Here is a 23,126-nt window from a genome sequence, read left to right on the forward strand (position 1 = left end):
TTCTCTAGGTTCTCAAATTACATTCACCCATCAAAAGTGGACTTTCTGATGAAAATGTTCTGTTTAGTTGAATCATTGATTTATTTTGTTATGAGTTTTAATGTTTACCAGTAAAATTTGTAAAATTAATTATTTTTAAAAACGATAACAATAATAAAAAATGTTAGTATTTAAGCAGTACAGTACACGCCCACCCTAAGTTATTAAGCCACAAACCTTAGAATTATCAAATATTGTGTTAAAAAAAATGTATGCTTTATACCAGTATGTTAGTTTACTGCTATTTCCACTTCCTAGTTTTTAATTACTAATTTCAAAGGTCAAATAAATACAATATTATTCAATGTCAATATTTAGTAATTTGTTACACAATACAGATTAATTACTGTATTGTATTTATAAAATTATTAATATTAGACGAAGTTTAATTGTTGAATTTGTAATAACCTTACATTCTGTTTCATTTTATTGATGTACAGTTTTATCCTACTGTTCTTTACACATATTGCAAGCTTGGTTTCCGCTAGGATACAATGCAAGGACAAACAAGCAACGCAGGCAATTTGATCAATCACAAGCGAAGTAGTATAAGAACTGTCGCTTATGATCGGTCAAATTACGTGTACGCATTGCGTCTAAGCTGTAATCATATTTTGGTATTTGCTTATTTTAACAGTTTTACGTATTCAAATAATACAATTTTTGAAAACCTTTTTTCCTATTGCATTAATGTTGAAATTAAAATATTTTGTCGTCACCAACTTCAATTTCATTTTGCTGAAAAATTAATTCCCACTGCCATTGGAATTTGCTGGTTTATAGCTAGTTATGCAAGCCATGTCATTAACCCATCTTGTGGTTAAAAAACAAAATTATCTGTGTCCCTGAAAATGTGCTTGTTTGTTAGTTAGTAACCTGGGTATGACTGACTGGAGTGTACATGTCAATAGTCGCTTTAACATGTTAGCTAATATTACGAAGATTCAGCTAGGATTTGATCATTGGTATGCGTTAATGGTGTCTTTTCCCCTCAAGCTAATTCATATAAAAAAATTTCTTACTCATATCTGTCATAACATCATCAAGAAACGCATTTCACTAATAGTTAAGATGTGAACAAGCTAGCAGCTAATTTTGATTTCTTGTTGTGTTCATTGTTTTGTTAATGTTAATGTCGATTTTGTGCAAATCATAAATGCTGTAGAATAAATTTGATGTTTTCCTTCTCAATATTGGATTGATTCAAGGATTTTTTGTTTTGTGAATTTTTTGAGTGTTCATACTTATGATGAAATTAAGTATGAGGACATTAATTTCATCGCCTCCATGTTTTCGAAGACGAACAGAGAGCATTGCTACATCTCTCGCAAGCGAGATTGAAATTGAAGATGACAACTTCACTCCTCTCAGTCACGTAGGTTCAAATCTATTTGCTTATATCATAAAGTATGTTTGCCTTTTAAAAGAATGTAAAGAGGAAATGGTCAGCTCTGTGCTTTTGTTTCATACAGTATACATTACTAGCTATATGTTTGGTCAATGGCTTTTATACCATACATTGCAGTGAATCACACTTAGTAATATAGAAGTCATAGGCTTTTATTTGAAATGAATCCTACTAATGAAAATGATTCTACTAATATACAGTATGAACATGATTGCATAGGAGAAAAAATGGTTGAACCTCTACAAAAACCAGAAAATGTTGTACCAAAGAGATGTTTAGTACATTATTGAAAAGTATCTGTAGTTTATGCTTTATACTATACATGTATATCCCCAAATCTTTCCTAAAATCTAATTTTGGATGAGAGGTGTAGGGTTGGATTAACTGCATTTGCCTGTTCTATAAGTTCACATACAGTACCTGAATGTGGCTTATTTGTGCTTTTACCATTTGGAATAGTTGGCATGTATTAAACTGTATATAAATGCTAGCTGACCATTGGCCAACCACAATCTTCTTTTCAACCCTTCTAGGAACTCTCCGCATCCTATCAATGTAACCTTCCCAACCTATTACAAAAGTCATTAACTGATTGAATGATACTGTACATTGTTATATAAGTGGTATGTCAATATTATTGACTAGTTCAATGCACTCAGTTTGGCTATTAAAATCTCTTCACAAGTTCTAGTGAATACTCAAAGAGGTCTTTTGTTTTCAAAGCGATTTCAGATTATTGGGATACACTGGATAATATAACTTCTTAAAAATGAATTTAAGAGAATTTCAAGAATTTGAAATTGAATAAAAGAAAGTATTTCTCTTATTTTTTTATTCCTGATGTAAATTGAAAGTTTGTAGATATAATTTGAATTTTACCATGTTTCTTAATTTTCTGAGAATTTTAGCTAGTAGTTTAGTCAAAATGAGGCTTACAATACTGACTTTAGTCCCAGCAGGCTGTCAGGTATCCAATATCTCATCATTTGCTAGTTTGTGATCTTAGAGCTATAACATTACATGGAATGATCCTTTGCTAAAAGTTAGATGCTAAGATTCTCTGTCTTTAAATAGCTGCACACATACAGGTAATTGTATTACTTAGATTCTCCTTTTATTTTAGCCTAGCAGTAGCCATACCAATTCAAAGGTTGTCTGCATTGAAAGGCTCTAGAACCTCTAACATGACTTGTGTGTATGCTTGAATAGTATAAACCACCAGGTTTAACCATTCTGCCAGGAAAACTCAAAAGACCCACCTTTAGAACCCGACAAAGTGTCCTATTTATTAGGGTTATCCGCTGAATAGGGATTTCCCATAGGCGGGTTTTATTGTAACTCATTGGTATTACTACCTACAGTAGTATTAATACTGTATTTTTTATTTTTCTTGTATCGTGTATAGCATCTTATTCTTAATTGAACATTACTGTAGACCCATAGAATTCTATAGAACATGTTATAATATACTGACAATACTACTACAGTATAAAGCAGAAACCCTCCCTACACATTTCTGTTTTAATTCATATTTTGCTTTCATATGATATTTGATTTCTGTTTTACACTCAATGTTTCATTGCTAGCAATAAATCTGTAAAATTATATTGTTGCTATGAAGGTGTTTGATGTTGCCATGGTAAAACACATTTTACTTCATTTTAACAAAATTAAAATTATAATGGTAATTTATTTATTATTTTCATAAGAACTTGGCAAGTCTGTGTTTCCTTGTTATGAACAACTTGTGAAACCTACACATTTATCTATCACATTATATCTAGTGAATTTATAACACAAGTCTGAGTAGCATTTCCTCCTTGACTCGTTCTACTTGGTAGATAAATGGCGAATGAGGAAGATAACTTATTTCTTTAGTATTATTTAAGATAAATATTGTTTCTTGATATGCTTTATTTACAACTTCCTGATATATGTACTGTCAAATTAAAGTGTTTTTTCCATGCTAGGCTTACTAGATCCATCTTTATGGAATCATGGCAAACTTTATACCACATAAAATACTGTACATACAAGTTCATTATTTCCTTAACAAATGAATGACTCACTGTCATGGTCCAGTATGAACTGTTAGCATATAGCCACAAGTCTGTTAGCATGGCCATAGCCACCAGTACAGTTGGTAAGGTTTCAATCAACCTGACTACCTTTTGACAGAAGCCTTTGAGTTGACACACTTTAATAATTCTACAGCACTGGTTAAAACAGCCATTCTTTTAAATGCCGGGTGCGGGCAAAAAATTTATATTGATCATACATTCCAGTAATTATCAATCTATGTTTCATAATTTTTGGAATTATATTTGTGTTACATGATCTTGTTAAAAATATGTGGGGGATAGTTCAAATTACACAGTAAAGTCTCTATTCTTTTGTACAAAAAATACAATGAAAGTAAACGGTGTGGTAAAAAATGTTATCAGATGGCTTAATATAAGTTGAATTTGATGTTTCAGATTTTTATTTTCGTGCTATAAGTAATAACAAAAATTATCTTATTATCTTATCTTTATTTCACTTGCTAGGGAGTCACGAGACATGTTATTACATTATAAGGTTTAACTACCAACTACTGAAAAAAAATCTTTTTCCAAATTGTGTATTTTACCATTTTAAGGGAAATTCATGTTTTTTTTGTCATATTTGCACATATTTGATTTGTGTATAAATAATTAACCAAATTGAAATATTATATTCAAAATTCATGTCTGTACCTGAGCTTTAAGGTTTCATTGTAAGGTGAATCTTGTTATTCAAATACAGAGCTTATGATGTTTTAAATGCCTTTACATGTTATGCTCACCTTTAATTTGATGGTATTATATCACTTTTTCTTTTAAAATTGATATTATAATATTATCAAGATTACTCTTTTTTTTTTTAGGAAAGTGACACTAGTAGCCAACGAAGCTCGATAGGAGATGTTAGTACAACATCACGTGACACACTCAGTCCACCTGACATAATTTCCAGAACTCCAACATCAGAAAACCGATTAACAAGATCACCGGACACAATGGTTCCTTCATACATTGGAATGAACCAGTCACAACTAACAAGAGGGCCTTCAAAAAGTAGTTCATCGACCAGTTTGAATTCTGACATACTTGAATCTCAATACAACAATCAGGAGGAAATCTTGCATTTGACTCGAGAAGTTAGACAATTTCAAGAAGCACTTGGTGCTATGCGTGGTATCTTCTCTGAAGATGAAGGTATATTCCAACCTTTAATTCCATAAAAAAGATGTACATTCCAATTCCTTATTCCGATGTATTGTTTGTGTTGGCGATGTATTGTTTGTGTTGGCGGCTCATTTAGACAGTGGATTAAGGTGATGGTTCAGATAAACAAAACCACAAGATTTTATTTTTGTCTTTGTGCCAAGCATAAACAAATTCTGGATCTTGCAGCGTGTAAAAAAAGAAGTTCTCCTCTAGAAAAGGACATTGTATTATAATAATAAAATAATAAATTATTTTTGTATGTGTTTTTTAGAACTCACAGAATCTATTCAGTGTAAAATACAAGAGCAGTTGAAGGAGTTACTTTGCATTTTACGTTCAACTTTGAATAGATATCCAGCACTAACAACGCAAGAAATAAACTCATCATCCCTACATCTCATTAAGCAAGTCGAAGGTAAGATTATGCACAGGACTTAAATATTTAAAACCCATTGAAGACGTGGCCCGTATCCCATAATTTTTCGGAAGGATAAAACATTTCACATAACAATAAAACCAACAATTGCAGAAAGTTACAGCCATAGACATGTATTTTGCATTTTTCCTAAACCTAAAAAAAAATACCTTATTTAGCCTCAGTCACTTGGGGTAAAAACCTAACTGTCTTCAAAGGGTTAAAATGGTCTTTAGGTTTACTATTTTAGAAAATAATTAAAATTGATGATAGCCGTAGTACAGAGCCTACAGTGAATAGCTCATCAGGAGAGGATCTCTATTAAATAGTACATTTGAATAGTTCAACTAGTTAAGAGTATCTTAACATCCCATCTGAAGGGACAGAAATACAGAAAGGCAGTACATGCAAGTTTCAATCCCTCGCCTTCTCACATGGCAATTCAGCAACCCCAGTCATATCATTCCTCCTGCCTTGCTGTTTAGCTAGCCAGTTGGGCTTAAAATGTGCTACACTGCTAGTCCAACTGAGATTAGGTAATGCGTGTCAGGTCTAGGTAGGTACTAGACCATTGATTACATTGTACTAGACATGATTTACAAACTTCATACACTACATTAAACACTACTCTTGCAGTTACAAGTTCTAGACACTTGTCTAGTTTTAGTTCAAAGTTCTTTATCAATCTGTGTCAGGAATAACACGTGTATTGTCTACCATACAGTAGGGCATCATACTGTATGGGATATAATGGGTTTGATCTAATTTCAGTACTTTACTATACATTACAGAATATTCGGACATATTACGGACATTTAAATTATAATCCCAATTACAGACGTATGTAAATGGAAAAGTATATAATAATAGTAATACAGTTACATACAAACTGCACACATTTTGCACCTATTATACTGTACACAAAAAACACTGCTGACATTGGTTTTTCCATGAGTGTCAAAACATAGCAAACCAAATGATGACATCACTGGCCCCATCTTGTAAAAACAACAACTTTCTTTAGTTTAACCTTTACCAGGTCAATTCTGAAGTAGTTTTTTTGTGTATACAAAATAATTATTCTTGTGACCAACACCAGGATATAAACACCTAAAAATCAAAATTATAATGTTTATCCCTGAACCAATGATGGTAAATCAATAAAACAATAATGTGCCTGTGACTCATAGTGCAAACTTTGACCACAATGGTAAACATTTCTTTTATAATTGTGTAAAACAGGGTTTCCCTGTTGTTACAACCGCTAATGTAAAAAACACCAGCTAATGTCGAAACAATCGTTATTGTAGAACAACCCACCGCTTATGTAGAACAAATCAACACCATCTAATGTAGAACGGTCAACAGCTAATGTAGTAACAAAAATTGCTTCCCAGCTAGTAGTTACTATCGCTAGCTCATATAGACAATATATATATTTTTTTATTTATTTATTTTTTTAAATATTTTTTTTTTAAGCGACCACCTCTCTTAACGTCCACATCTCTCTAAAAAAAAACCTCTTTCTTAAAGACCACCTCTTTCTCCTAAGGGACCACTTCTCATAATCGACCACATTCTGTAACGACCATCTCTCGTAAATGACCACCTATTGAACGACCACCATCTCTGTTAAGAGACCACTTCTAATAATCTAACACTTCTCGTAAGTGATCACCTCCTCATAAGGGACCGCTTCTCATAATCAATCACCTCTCATAAGCGACCACCTTTCTTAACGAACACATCGTATTAAGTGAACACCTCTTTTAAAGAATCACCAACACTCGTAAGGGACCGCTTTTCATATTCGACCATTTCTCTAAGCGACCACACCTCTTTTAAGGGACAACAATCTCTCTCTCTCTCTGACTAGAGGTGTGGTCGTTAATAGAGGTGGTCGTTTAATATAGGTGCTCGTTAAGAGAGGTGGTTAGTAATACGAGAGGTCGTTTTTACGGGAAATGCTCGATTATGAGAATCGTTAAGAGAGATGGTGGTCCTTTTGATAGTCTACTGTACATTAGCTGGGAGGCAATTTTCGTTTCTACATTAGCTGTTGACCGTTCTACAGTACATCAGCTGGTGTCGATTTTGTATTTACTACATAAGCTGTTGGTGTTTCTACATTAGCTGGATGTTTTTCTACATTAGCGGTGGATTGTTCTACATTAACGGTTGTTTCGGCATTAGCTGGCGTTTTCTACATTAGCATTGTAACACCTGTGTTTATCTAATTGATCAATATTATAGTTACTGTGTTACTGAAGAATAAGGAAGCTCTGTCTAAACTATCAAACTACAGTAATTTGACAAAAAAGTGTGATGTGCTATAGTATTGGTATGCCTAAAATTTGGTAGTGATATGCTCAAATATGAAAGGGATATGACATCATCATGTCCATATATACAGTAGTCGCATAAAGTTTGATAGTGTAGACAGAGCTTTAATCTGTAGTTTATGTACTGTAAAGGCATGATGTATACTTTTGCCGTGTCCGTCATACATTACAGTACATTAGGCATTGCAGTGCTAGACATTATTCTGTGATGGGGTGAATATCCTTGTTTATGAGTATATCCGCAAATACGTTTACAAATTTACATTAAGAGTTGTAAATATTTAAAATGAACTTATGAAGTACACTGTGCTGCACATGTTAAACTTCTCAAATCTCAATGATGCTGAAAAAAAAAACATGTTTTAGTGTTATTATATATTTTGTTGATTCTGTCAAGTGACAGACATATGTAGCCGCATTTATGTTTTCTTTGAAATTAAAAATTACAAACACCACCTATCCATACTTACTACTGGGTTTTATACAGTATAACTGACTTGGTACTAAGTTTTGTTAGAATTTATAAATCATGACACTTAGCAATTTATAAATATTTCAGTATTTCATCCCTTTTATATAATTAACTGCTATTTTCAAACGTTTGTATCTTTTACTGTTTTTTAATCGGTGAAAATAAGACCTAAGCCAGATTTCAGTGTTTGCCCAAATACATTGGATGGTTGAATTTCTAACTTTATTAAAATGTTCTCCAAAATTATTTTAATTTTGCAGTGTTGCACTAAAATCTTAAAGTGTTAGAGATGAATGTTTATAGATTGATTCACTTTGGTTCTTTGCAGTGAGCTATCAAGGGACCTACTTTCTCAGAAACATAGCAAAACTATTTCTCTCAGGTGTTTTAACCTATTTTTAAATTAGGATGCATTCACCTTTAAACTGTAGCATAGTAGTAAAATACAAGATGTAGCAATACCTTACTACTGCACATACCGATATCATGCTGTGTTAAACTGAGTAATTTAACAGAACACCTAGGGAGAAAGATAGCAAAATACACACATGCAAAGCTAACTACTATTTACAAAAACATCGTTCATTTCAGAAAGATGGAATTCCAAATAGAAATGTAGGTTTCTATGAGAATATTTATAATAGACTAGAACGCGGGCCAATCCAAGGGTTTTGGGTTCAAATCTCATCTTATGGCAGGATTTGTTCTCATGACAACAACATTAATTCCACTGTTTAAATGTAGAGCATATTGTATTTGTTCTTTAAAAAGGATTGCCACCTTTAAGAATAGTTGTATGAATTCACTTTGTTTTGTTTTGTATAATAATAATAATTGTTTTGCTTTTGTTCTGTAATTTTAATGTATCTCGTCATTTCTTGAGACTTTTTTGAATAAATTGAAATTAATATCAAACAAAAAAAAAACACCTATTTAAGTATTAATTAACATCCAACTTGTTTCATTTATGTACTCTACTTTGTTTTATTGTGCAACATCATTTTAATAAATAGTAGAACCAGATTTAAGAGATTGAAGGAGGAGAGAGGACACCATCGGGTAATAAAAGTCTCCTGAATAAGGTTGGCCATAGAGTTATCACTGTTACAAGTCAAGGAGTAGGGCCTACTGTACAATACATAATCATAATGATTAACAATGAATACTGTTCATCGAGGAATTATTCATATCTTAATTGTGTTATGTATTATTAAAATACTTAATTCTAAATATAGAAATATATAAAAAGCTATATTGATATGACTGTTATTGTAAGTAAGTATATAAAAAGCATTCATGGTGGTTAATTTTCCCTGTCAGTGTCATCAATCCTTTGTATAACTGCCATAGGGTAATGATTTGCAAAATGTAAATTTATACTGTAGGAGGAGGAGCTTTTGTTCAGTTATTCTAAAGGTATTGTTGTGATTATAATATCAAAGTCATCCTTTTTAATTAATGCATTCTCATAAAACCAGTGCCAGGTTTAGGATTTTGAAATAGGAGGCCTAGGACCTAAAAATGATAATGAAGTGCACCTCATCAATATCCTATCGGTTGCATTGCTGGTTCTTCCCTAACCTTTTTTAATCCAAAAGATCTAAATGGTGGTCATTATTTGAAGGTAAAAATGCTTATATTTTTGTCTAGTCAGGGTGTAAATAGATACAAATTTCCTGTAAAATATCTAATGACTAAACACATTTTTTCAATTGATTCTTTTAAAGTATGTTTAAAAAACTTACTTTGTTTTTTTATAGCTATTTTTCATTCATCATTGTTCATGAGAAACAATGCTATTCTATAGCTAGTTTCTATCCAGCCCAATGTAAACCTTTGCTATTATTTTAGCTTTCACACCAGTCCCACCAAATTTCCCTAATTATAATATAATAAGGGAAACTTACTGCATTCTCACTCCTGAGGACGATCAAAGTACATGTCTAGTACATGCAATCGAAATCGGACATAAGTCGCATGTGTAGATTTGTAGAGATAGCCAAAAACAAGGCTGAACAATTACATTTTTTTTAATGCAATGTTTACAGAAAATGATAGCTGAAATAGTATTTATTTACATTACCTTGGTGTTTTTCTATTTTGAGACAAATAAATGAATTTTAACATTTTGTGTGGTATGTTGGTTAAAAAGATGTAAAGGTGTAAATAATGTATGACTTTCATATATTTATGCTTAAATTGAAAGTGTTCTATTGGGTTGTTTTTAATGTAAATTTTGCATAATAATAGAACAATAGTTAATTATAATGAAGGTGCAAAGTTTCATTAAAATATAACAATTAGAATACCATTTTGTTAATGTGTAAACTCAAACATTTTTTTCAGTTTATTTTTTTGTATTTGTCCGACATTTCCTGTTACTTAACTTTAAAAGCTTTTTCTCAAAACACTGATTGTAACAGCCAAAACTTTAGATTCCCTTGCATGTTCCACATATATTGATCGAAAAACTCAACAATTCTTTTCAGAAATATATGCAAACTTTATATCAATATAAAAACTTACTTAATAGTTATAATAATATAATAATTAAAAAAATAATTATTTATTAGCTTACAATACAACAAGAAAGAATAGTTATAATCAATTATAAAATGGAATAAATTTTCTGTATTCTCAGGTTTATTCAATGATCTCAATGTACCAGACAAAAGCAAATATTTTAACGCAGTTGACGAATTGGCATCTTCATTTAGTACCAGGTATGGTAGTATGATCATTTTGTTTAAGGTCAACAAATACTTAAGTTAAGTGTAAAAGCAAGGTTTATAGTCCTTTTTCAAGAACACTTGTTCTGTCTACCACCAGGTAGGAGCGAGTCGGCCTCGAACCCATACCAATATTTTTGGCTCTTTGGGTACGGTAAACGCCGCCCCCTTTCCCTTTGAGTAGTGAGTGAATTCCAAATTTCTAGTACAAAAGATTAGAAACTGTTATTAGAGCTTGAGTCCTGTAGACTTCTACTGATGTGTATACAAACCAAATGCTTCACAGCCTTAATTGTGACATAGATAGTGGTCTATAATTGACTACAATCCATTACTGTACAGTGCTCTAATTATTTTCCTTGCTAAAATTTAATTTAGCTTTCTCGGAGAAGGCCATATTTGGTGTGATAAGCTTAAAATGTGACTTCTTAATGGACAGAAAATTGATGAGGTGATAATGAATGATGTGTCTCTTTAAATCGTAGGCTATGATGTCAACAACAAAAAAACAGTCACTAATTTTTGTCATTTCTGAAATTATACGTTTTCCTATGTTGAGAAAAGCTAGCATAGAAAGTATTTTTTAAATTAATAGGTCATTTCATATTTTAGTAACACCACCACTACAGTACCACTTTTATTAACATGTTAAAAAAAATATTAATAATTTAAATTATGTGTGCATGAACATTATTTATAAATCGTGTAATATAATTGTTATGATACAAATACTGTATTAACAATTACCACATTAATATTTACAGTGTATCTGAATATCTAATGGGTGATGTAGAACAACAATATAGTGCCAGCCCCATTCTTAATGCAAAGGTAAGGCTTTCTTCATTCAATTTTGTCCTTTTTTTTCTCATTATATTGTACACTCACAGAGCTATTTTATATTGGGATATAGTAGGTATACTATTTTGCTTTAAAATGTACAGTGAGTTGACTTATTTTTAATATATTAAATTGAGAGAAAAAATGTGATATTTGGGCACATGACACTTTTTTTTAGCTTGATAATGTATACAAAGCTTAACACTCTGTAGTGTTATATATTTGTGATGATATGCTTTATAATCTGAACCAATTAAAGCTTTTCCATACAGTATATGAGTTTCAGTTATGAACAAATTTTGCAAATGTGATCTGAGTGATGTACATAATTTCCAGGATTAGCTAATGGCATTATAGTGACTATTGCCAAGATTTATATAACTTAAAATAGCAATACCAATTTGTGCTTCATAGAATTTACAGTTTCCAAGAACCTGGTGAACCATTGCCAAGAAATAAAAGCAATTATTTAAATTCAACTCAAGAAATCTTTGACTTCAATTTAAAAACGATTAATGCACATTATGTAATAATAATAATTACTATTTACAAATGTGGTTTTCGTGGAATTTTACTATAACACACACATGATAATTACTGTAGCTCTTCAAATGGGTAAATATTTACATTATTTATAGATAATTACAACTATTACTGGTATCTGATGCGAAAGTACACATTTCTGGAGGATCTATGAACAAGAATTTCTATATTATATTTCATAAAATGCCAAATTGTATCCTGGCAATTTGATTGGTCAATGTGTCACATTTCTTAAGTTATAATTAATGGTTATACTAAACGAACATTCAGCCTTTTTTTGTGTGTTGTATAATTTTAAGAATTTTCTACCATGTTTAGGTTGTGGATTGTGCAAAAATCAACCTATAGTATCTATAACTGTTTTACTGTATGCTTTGCATCCAAAATATTTTTTATCTTTTATCTTTTTTCTGAATAATAGTCTAAAAGTCCAATAAAAATGGTTAAAATACTATACGGTTCATAATTTGTGTGATGGGTGGAGATATCCATATGAATTGTAATCAGTTATTGTATTTCAACCCCTTAAATTGTAATTAGCAAAGAGTTACAGTATATGTACTTTGTAAACAGTCATTAATAGCAGCTGTTATGATGTTCCGCGCACTACCACCATTTATCATTTTATTTCATGCATTATCTTCGTATTTGCTAATAATATTATTCATTCCGACATGTGTTTGTTTTTATTTAATACCTAAAATATAATACAAAAATGCAGAGAAAAAAATCATTAAATCATTTCTAATAATATATCGGAAAAACCCTTTCAATACTAAAGTGGGGTTGTGGCATATGTTTAATATTAATAATTAATATTATACTGATTTTCATCAAATTTAGAAATCATTTTAATCTAGTCTGGATAAACTTTGTAAACTTAGTTATTTCAGACATTTGCTTTTTTTTTTCTTTTCAAGATAGTTAATACTTTGATTGTTATTCCAATCATTTTTTTCATTATACTATTATTAGTGTATTCTTTACTTATAACAAGTGTATTTGGAACAACTCCGATAGTCGCTCATCTGCAATATGCTTTTGTACAAACATATAGACTCTTTATATGAAATTACTCCATATTGCATTACCGACTGAATAATTATTTTCGTACAATAGTACATTTACACGTTGTGTTTATCAGTTGTACTCTCCATACGGGATTCTCGTCTTTAGTATGCACTTAACTACTCACAGACAGTCACATGTTTCAGTTTAGAACCAATAACAAAGTCGATCTAGCCGGTGCTTGCTAAAAATGGATTTTAAACAATTATTTATTGTTTATAAATTCACAGGCATACAGAAACTCTACACACCACAGACACAGACAAAATTCTAAACTTGGTCATGTTTTGTCCTACTCTGACATAATTTGTACTTTAAAGTACATTTGAGAATACTTGCGAAAAAATTCGCAAGTAGTTCTCGGGTGGGACTCGAACCCTGTGTATAAATGGTGTGATCTTCCAATTCCAGCTTTCAGAACATGAACAAAAAATAGATTACATGAAATACTGTAGTAGTTATTGCACAAAAATGTATTATTAAAATGAGTATACAAGTCAATATTTGTATTTACAATTGAATTAAGATTTTCACATTGATTATTCATTTTATTGGACTATATAAAGTTTTCATTTTTGAATAACAATTTTTAATTGTCAGTCTAATCATTATTGTTGTTTGTTTTATGCTTAAATACTGTAGCAATATCCTCATGGATATATTTTGGGGTCAAAACTATTATTGTATGCATTACATCGTACTTGCTGACAATAATCAGCATTAATCAGCAATTATAAATTATAACTATTGCTGGTATTTATGCTTATTAATATTCTGTACTTTATTTTACACTGTTAACAAGTTTCAAACGGATATTTTTTATTGATATAGATCTTCTGATGTTTGCTTATTGTAAAAAATTATTATTATTATATTAACATACATATGATAGTTGACTCTTAGGACTATATCCTCCTTTGCTGCATCCTGAGCAGTGTCTACCATATCTATTCTGAAAAAAAAAAAAAAAAACAATCCCTATTAGTAAACTGTTCATTTTCACATAGGACCAACATTTTAACCTCCCATCTGAAGGATTAATCATTGTCCCCCTGAAAAAATTGTTTAAAAAAATGTTTTTGTTGAATATGCCATTTTAATGTCACAGTTATTCACTTACATCTGACAAAACAATTATTTATGTGAAAAAAACTGTAATTTAGAGCAAAAAGTAGTCAAATTGATGGGAAGTTAATGGGGTTTTCGTTGAATTCAACTGTTTATTCGTCTTTTTATAAGTGAAAACATTTTTTTTTTCTAGGAAGTGATTAACTTTTATTAAAATAGCAAAATGTTCTATTCAAATTCTGATTTTCTTAATTTTAATTTTTTATGTTTTTGGGAGACAATACATATTTAAAAGTATTAAGTTGTGACTTTTGTTAAAATGCTTGACTAACATTATTTTTCTGTTCATTTTGTAGTCATATGATACTATAATATCAGGATTGAATAATAACACTGAATCAGGTCTAGGGCCACATAGTCACCTTGATGTCACAGAAGGCCGTGGTAAGCTTCCTATTATAGTTTGACAAAGAAAAACAATAAGAAAAAATTCGGTTTTAAGAAATAAGAATGCATATTGTATATTATTAATACTGTATATGCCTTCTAAAGTACATATAATAAAATATGTTTTTGTTTGAAAATAGAGGATAACTCTCAGGATGGAAAATGAAATAAGTTGGTAGGAGGCTTGAAAGGAATGCCATGTCCCAGTTTACCACACCAGGTGGTGAAAGGGGACCTCTTCTACTTCCAGTGTAATTAATATTGCGACTAAAATTTCCTAGGTTTGGTTTCCTTTACTCGACAAGTTCTGTTCCATATGACAGATTTTGAAAGTTGTAGAGTTTAAGGTGATATACCCTTTTTTTAATGGGGAATTAACATATGCATTTAAATCACCCACAGGTAGAAAAAAATAGGTAACTGAAAAATGACAACCGTGAGGTGATATTGATTCATGTTGTCTACAATTGAATCTTGTTTATCTATTTTACGTACAAAAAAAAACACATTAGAAACATTAAAATTGCATAACTCTTCCAATTACACTCTTGGGCAGGCCTAATATGCTCGGTTTTCTGGAAAGTCTTGTATTCAGAATGTGTGTGGACATTTTGGACCTCAAGAAAAGTCTGGTTTTTAGAGAGTTTCCAGTTTTCCAGAGTCCGGTATTGAAAGAGTTGAATGTATAATATATCCATATATACATTTTTCAGACATAGAAAGCCGCTTCCTATTCAAGTCTTAACAAGCATATTTAGTTTTAAATATAATGGTTTTGGATTTCTAAGAGCCTTTTTCATGTAGCATACATTATATGACTCTTCATATTGTAAATGAATTACTGCAGTGATACTATTATGAAATTAATATTCATAAACAATTCTCTGAGGTCATGTAATCGCTATCTCATATGGTTATAATTAATAATGAAAGACATTTTTGGCAAAACAAAATTAGCTTATCACCTATTTAGTTATAATCTGATTGGTTACATCAGGGAGCTAATAACAACTCCCTGGTTACATTATCAATTGTACAAACCGACATAAAATCAAGTCCGACTTCACTTAGCCGAACTACAAACTTTGACTCCTTTTATCAATTGATTTTCATGTTAAATTAGATTTTGGGTTGTCGATCGAACTATGACTAATGTTAATTTAGTTGATATCTTATGATTAAAAACAGACTGTTCATTAATTAATGTTTTAAAGCCTATTTTTATGTTTTTTCCATAGCATTTGCAGTTAGTTCTGTTTGCAAAGAGGAGTTGGAAAAAACATTATTTGAGGTAGACCAAGGAGTAGAAATAGCTCTAGACAGGGCTAAGGTCTGGTCAAAATATGCTAAAGACATCATCAACTTTGTTGAGAAGAGAATGCATTATCGTAAGTCTACATCTTTATATTATCACCATATGTATTATCACCAGTCAAGTTTGGTCCTATATACACAAACATGTATTTTGCAAACAAATTATGTCTACATACCATTTTTGTCTTCCTGAATCAGGGGAGGAATACAATTTAAAGGACAACGTCTATAAAGCTGTAGGCAGGGGTTCGAAGAGTTTGAACTTTGAACTTTATATACTAAAAACAGGCAGTGGATGTAATGATAAATAAGCTTGCTGTATAGCTCAGGACACATTTCTGCCCATCCTACTTAGCCGGCAGGCAAATTACAATCTTTTTTAAAATGAATTTATTTTTCCCCACCATTTCCAGTGTATTTTCAATTGATATTTAACCTTTTTCTGCCAAGACAATCACAGATAAATAAACACACTCCTTCTAAACCTCTTCCCTTCCCTGTATCAATCCTGACACAGGCTTGTGTTGTATTCTAGCATCTTATCATTTTACTGATACAATACATGAGTATTCATCATTGTATGTGACTCAGCACCAAGGTCATTGTTGAGGGGTTTCTTGTAGATTTCTCGAGTACATTTGCAAGAAACAGGCAATTAAAAAGACAGAACCAATATGCAATACCTATATTATAATAGTACTGAAGCTGACATCCATATTTTGTTGTTTCTATCTGTGCCAACACTTTCAATATTTCTGTAAAAAACCTTCTAATTCTCCCTAACCTTTAGTCTACAGTATGTTAGAATGGTGATTTCATAGTGTTTTTTAGACTTCTTCCTTCAACTTAGCAATTCCCATCTTTACATGTTACACAGTAGGTCTCAAAGACACTTGTGTATTATTTCAATTTATTTTTCAGAAATGGAATATACAAAGAATTTAGCGAAATTAGCAATGACAACAAAACCGATACTAAAGCAAGGAAGATTTTTAGCTTTTCAGACAGCTTTCATTTGCAGCCTTGATCAGGTACGTGTGCATAAAATGTAAACTGTGCAGGTGTATGGAAGACTGTCTTAACCACTTGACTTTAGCCACTCCTACCTATTTCTAATAACAACCCAGAATATGTCACAAGTAGACGTCAACCCCAATGGGACCAATGTCGTGGTTCATTTTTATAAATATTAACTGGATAGAGGGACAAATCAATTCAATTCAACTTTATTTAACCATGGAGGCTCAGATCAATACATATACAGTATAAGCAAGTTGCAGAAATCGCCATCCCAGCATCTAAACATGCGGATATAGCTAGCTTTGTGTGACACAGTACTTGTCAACAAACCACCGCCTCCATATTTAATTAACACATGCACCCTCTATAAAAGAAGACTATGTCGGAGCAGTGGTTAGAAATAAATCAACTACTATAAATACCAATCACATTTCAATATGTGGTAATAACTTTGCTTCACCTTTGACCTTCTTTTCAGGATGTTGAATATGCCACTAACTGTGAAGCAACTTGTAATCAGATTTCTGGACATAAATTTGTTGAGGTTTGTAATAATCCATTCTGGATGAAAATGTTATTTAAATGTCCATCAAATAATCAGAGGATTTTCAGGAGACATTTTTTTCATTAGCATGGAGAGTTGATTTGATAGTGATTAGCACTCATGGAAATACTCAGGGTGCTGCCATGTGTATAATGTTGTAGATTGAATTTTGTACCTGAATAAAATAAAATGTAAAAACAAAATTATATCTATAAGCAAAAACAATGCTGTTATGTAGTCCTGGCTTAATTGTTGACTTGTGATCAAATTAGAAATAACATTATTGGATAATTACTTTAACAACAGGAATATGCCATAGGATTATAATATGTTTTATTTCTTAGAAAATCTAAATGTCTCTAATATTTAACCTTTTTGAATGTCTGTTTATATAATGATTTACTGATTGTTGCATGTAGATTATTTAACATTTTCTAGTCTGATTCCATTATAAAATGTTTTGTGTTCACATGTCAGTAATGCTTTTTTTTCGTATAGCAACTGGAACAAAGAAAATTAGAACATGATAAAAGAAGAAAAGAAGTTAGAATAAGATGGCACAAGATGAAGAAAGAAATGGTATAAAGTGTTTATCAGAATATTATAAAATAAATATTTAAATCACAGAGGTGCAACATATTTAACACTGACAGTGTTTTTGCATCAGCCAAAGATGATACTCTATTTTATCTCATGTTGTATCACCCTCTAGTGTTTGGCAGGTAGTGTAGGAACCATTATTGTTTCCATGGAAATGAAAACAAAAATGAGACAGAAACAGAGGGGAATGCATTGAACATGTTAATTTTACATTGACTGCCCATCTGAATATTGTTGTAATTCATCTTTATATTGTTTCATAAATGGGATTTCAACTTTCTACCATTTTCATGTTTATACTGTATTAAATGCTGTTTTCAAACTGTGGGTATTAGACTTTATGACTCCTATTTGCTATTCTGTGATGTTTGTAATCTTGACGCCGTTTATAACCATACATAAAATGGCAGCAATATCGGCATGGGTTTGGGGACGACTTGCTTCTGGTGGCGCAACAAGTTTTCTTGGATTAAAGGACTGTAAACTGTAGGTTCAGTGTACACAGTTTACCTGTGTGCACTTTAAAGAAGCCAATTCTTCATTGGTTGCTCCGGTGAACTTGTCACAAAATAGTCTCCTATTTAATTTGACAGTGTTTAATTTATTCTTGGTTATCCTTGGCCACATGTGCCTAAAGACATCAAATAAAATAAACACTGCCTAATTTCTTCATTTATTTTTCATTCATAGAATGATTGCAAGTCAAATGTTGAGAAATCTAAACAACAATACCATACTCGTCACTTGGAATATGAGAAGGCGAGGGAAACAACTCAGCGAGTAGAATCAGACGCTTTGAACTTAAGCGGTGGGGTGACAAATTCAAAAGTGGAAAAGAGAAGAAAATTAGAAGATGAAGCGCAACTCAGAATGAAGGAAGCAGAAACTACACATAAAGGCTGTATTGCAGAGGCTAATCGTAAACAACAGGACATGTCTAATTTAAAGGTATAAAATACAGAAATATACACAAACCTACTTGAGACAGGTTTTTTATTGGAAAAAATGAAAAATATATTATAATAAAATAAATAGATTATATAGATTTGGATAATACATTTCACAATTTTTTTAGTTTTTGACAATATTTTTGTATTTATTTTTATAGAAAGAATTAATTATTGATCTTCGAGAATCTTTGGACCACTGTGATCAAACAATGAAAGCTGTAAGTTTACATAAGGCCAAATAAAAAAACATACTTGTTAAGCGTCACCGCCCGCTCCTGATTATCCAGCCGCCTCTCTTTTTATTTTTATTTTTTTTTTACCCATATACAACAGAAAGTTTAGCGGCCCGGCCCAGCTCCAGAGCAGGGCTCAAAATTCACGCTAGCAAACTAGCATTTTGCTAGTAGATTCTTTATAATTGCTAGTTGAAAATTTCAAAACTAGCAAATGTTTGCTAGGCTGGTGTAATTTTTGAAAAATACGTACTTCTTAGCTTAGCCACGCTAGCTAGCCACCGATCGCTCTATGTCGACAACGGCAATTTGGTGAAAACAATTGTTTCATTTACACGCCGCCGATTTACGTCAAGGAAACGCGAATAGCACCGCGAATCATGTGTGGTAAACAGCAAGCTTTTTCCCCAACACATTAAATCACGTGCATTTACAGTAGTACGTCGCTGAGGATTACATCATCAGTCACGTGATAGAATACACGATTATCAATTTAGGGATTACTGAAATAAATATTTTGCCTACACAGTGGTCGAAACGCGTTTTTTATAGGTTCGTAAATAGGAAACACCCCATACATAATAGACTCTACCAATTTTGTTTACGATGATCTCGCGCTCGAGATCGGCACACCACAAGGGTCCTGTTGGGCGATGGGCCCGGCGATGCGTTTTCTTATGCCTGGTTTACCTGTGGAATAATTACACACACTTTTCGCATCACAACTTTAAATACTGATTTACACAGCAATTGGCAACGGATTCATCAAAGAAGAATGAATACGTTGAATAAAAATTCACTTAAGAAATGCCGTAAGCTGTTTTCAAAATCAGCCCACTATAATTTAGTATTATTGAGACCAACATCATGCTTCTCGCGATAGGGAATTTCCTGGATAGATGAGTCGAGCGAGAGACGGCGGACCATGGCCGCCGATGAGTGAGGCGGGGGTGGCAGCTTGGACGGATTAGCCTAGGGCCTACAATTTCGCTCGGTGGCAATTAAATTTAATGTTTTAATTACGTCTGGATATAAACAATACAAAACTCAATTTTGTCATCGGCAATAATATTTCATACATAGTCAATTTTGTTCTGTTTCGCATTTTAAAAGTTTGACGTTTCGTCCTAAAAAAAAGTGGGCCAAAACGTCCATCGCGCAAAATTATACCTCCATAAAAAGTATAAAAAAAAAACCGTCCCCCCGCCCCTGAAAATTTATGAGGGTGTGACGCTTAACAAGTATTTTTTTTTATTTGGCCTAATGTTTTTTCACATATTTTTATTTTTATGCTAAGATGTATCTTTAGCATTGGTATAATGTAAAGCCCAACATTTTCGGGTGCCCTTTATTTTTTGCGATTGAACAACGATTGTAGCAAACGGCAAAAATACCATCGGCATGCTCTCCACCACCACAGAGATCCATTTGGCTGGCCGCCGGTGTTGCGTCCGTTCGTTGTTTTGTAGAAACAACAATAATTTGGTAGAGTACATTAATTATGAGGGTTTTCAATATCTAAGAGCCTATTAAACATGTGCATCACCCACTGTGTAGCAAAAACATTTATTTATTAACATCCCTAAATTTACAATTGCATATTTTGTAATTTTACTCGATGCTGTTCAACATTCATCGTGGAGGCAAAATACATTCTCCAATTTGGTTCAACACATTACACAAGAAACTCAAATCACAAAAATAAAGAAGGTCGCGAAATAGTTAAATATGTAAAATCGCGAACATTTAGGGCTGCCAAGTGAAATATATCAAATGACTTTGCCTATTGTATCATGGCAAATTTACAGTGTAACAATTGACAATTTTTTTTTACCATATCTTTAACTGAAAAAATAATTCACATTATACATTAGTGATGTGACAGTGTATTATAGGACTTTCCTAAAGATACTAAACAAATTAAAATACAGTACTGTATTGAGAATCATGTACTGTATATTGGATTTTTATATACTAACAATCTTTTTGTTTTCATAGGTAACCGCAAATTACTTCCAACTCCAGTATACCCTCTCTGCTCCTTCACCTGTCCAGGTAAATTTGAATGCGTTTAATACATTTATATATTTTCAGATTTTCATAATGTAACATAATAGTTATTCACTTTTTGTAATTTAAAGCAAAAAATAGTCAGACTTTCTGCCAGACATTGGTTTTTGGTTAAATTTAACCATTTATTTTGTCTTTTTAGAAGTGAAAGTATGATTTCTTTTTGATTTTTTTTTCTACAGTAGTAAATAACTTTCATAAAGTTGCAAAATGATTTTATTAATCTTAATTTTTCATGTTTTTGGGGAACACTACCTCTTTAAATCATGCAACTAGCGATTATCAAATTGTTTAATAAACAAAATGATACTAATACAGATTTCAATGACCAATCTAGAGTAATGTTAGACATTTGAATAACTAATAAATCAATCTTGGATTAGAAACTGAAAAGTTGTATGTTATTGTTATTAAAACATTTAATTTATGTTTTAATCCTTAATACTACATGTGATTTATGTTTATAGTTTGATAGTTTATGCGAGTCCACAAAAACATATGAGCCAGGTTTTCAGTTTAGTGAGTATGTACGACAATATAAAGAGCCTTCCTCATCAACTAGTACACCAACGGAACACCGAGATCCTTTTGTATTTGAACCTTACACGAAAAGGTGTGTGAATTTACCATAATGCATTTAATGCTTTTAATTTTTTGCGACCATTGCAAATTCTCAATTATGTTTATTTTTAATAAGGAAATTGCTTATCAATGGATTTCGCTTAGGCCAGTTGTTTGCTTATGCCCACTACTCTATTCTCTATGTTAGATGTTACTTAAAATACCAATATGAAAAATGTAATTAAAGAATTAAATTAAGTTAAATTAATTTTAAGATGACCTTTTTTATATACATTACATAATACTTTAATGAAATTTCTCTTTTTGGTTTTTAGTTATCCAAATAAGCAACGTAAACATAGCAGTCAATCAATAGAGGGCGATAGGCCTCCAGTATCAGGCTGGTATCTGGGTAAAGGTATGTACACTGCTATCCATAATTGTTCCACAACAAATTAGAAACAATCTACTTATTATAAGTAACTTAATATTATTGTCTTTGAGTCACAACAATGATATGCACACATTTTTACACATAATATTGCGATTGTTTTGTAGACAAGCACCACATAGCATTAAATGAAGCCTGGGCACCATCAGTGGTAGTTGAAGATCCTAACAGCACTAGTGGCAGTTCCAATCACGAAAGTTCACCGTCTGCTAGTCCTAGAAACTCCAGGCCATTAAAAAAGGCAATAGGGCAAAGTGCATTGTCATCAGAGGATGAGCTGGATGATCCATCAGAGCCAGAAATCAGTATGTTGTCTTTTTAACTAAAGCTCTGTCTACACTATCAAACTAGTTTGACAAATAAAGTGTGATGTGCCCAAATATGGTAGTGATATGATGTCATCGTGTCCATATGACATTTGTTTGTCACATAATGTTTGATAGTGTAGACAGAGATTAATACTAACTTTAAAAAAATGCATACTCTACTGGTGTGTACAGCCCCTATTTTAGATTCCATGACCACACCCTAATTAAATTGAAGCAATTTGGCTTAGCTATTTACCTTGGTAAGTTATCGCTTGCTTGGTGCGTAGGAACTAATAATTACCCAGGTAAATAAGCTAACTCTGAACAAGCCCATTGAAACACATACTGAGATTAACACAATCCTAACTACTTATTAATGGTAATGTTGTCAAATTTATGTAGCTCTTTTAAATTACAATCAACAGATGGTCCCAAAGCACTTAAAAATAAAGATTG

General features: G+C 31.9%; 1 protein-coding gene across 1 annotated transcript in view; it reads left to right on the top strand.

Annotated features, from left to right (window-relative positions):
* The window catches only part of LOC140051024 (rho GTPase-activating protein 29-like), a 41,517-nt gene that overhangs the window by 10,762 nt on the left and 7,629 nt on the right, over positions 1-23,126 (top strand). The window contains exons 2-16 of the mRNA XM_072096090.1: positions 4,353-4,683; positions 4,967-5,110; positions 10,566-10,647; positions 11,418-11,484; positions 14,529-14,616; positions 15,858-16,007; positions 16,855-16,964; positions 17,432-17,497; positions 17,996-18,076; positions 18,788-19,045; positions 19,206-19,265; positions 21,279-21,335; positions 21,818-21,963; positions 22,247-22,329; positions 22,470-22,667. Of these exons, the coding sequence (XP_071952191.1) occupies positions 4,353-4,683; positions 4,967-5,110; positions 10,566-10,647; positions 11,418-11,484; positions 14,529-14,616; positions 15,858-16,007; positions 16,855-16,964; positions 17,432-17,497; positions 17,996-18,076; positions 18,788-19,045; positions 19,206-19,265; positions 21,279-21,335; positions 21,818-21,963; positions 22,247-22,329; positions 22,470-22,667 (1,921 nt within the window). The remainder of the gene's footprint in view (positions 1-4,352; positions 4,684-4,966; positions 5,111-10,565; positions 10,648-11,417; positions 11,485-14,528; positions 14,617-15,857; positions 16,008-16,854; positions 16,965-17,431; positions 17,498-17,995; positions 18,077-18,787; positions 19,046-19,205; positions 19,266-21,278; positions 21,336-21,817; positions 21,964-22,246; positions 22,330-22,469; positions 22,668-23,126) is intronic.

Source organism: Antedon mediterranea, chromosome 6 (genome assembly GCF_964355755.1).
Source record: "Antedon mediterranea chromosome 6, ecAntMedi1.1, whole genome shotgun sequence".
Taxonomy (NCBI): domain Eukaryota; kingdom Metazoa; phylum Echinodermata; class Crinoidea; order Comatulida; family Antedonidae; genus Antedon; species Antedon mediterranea.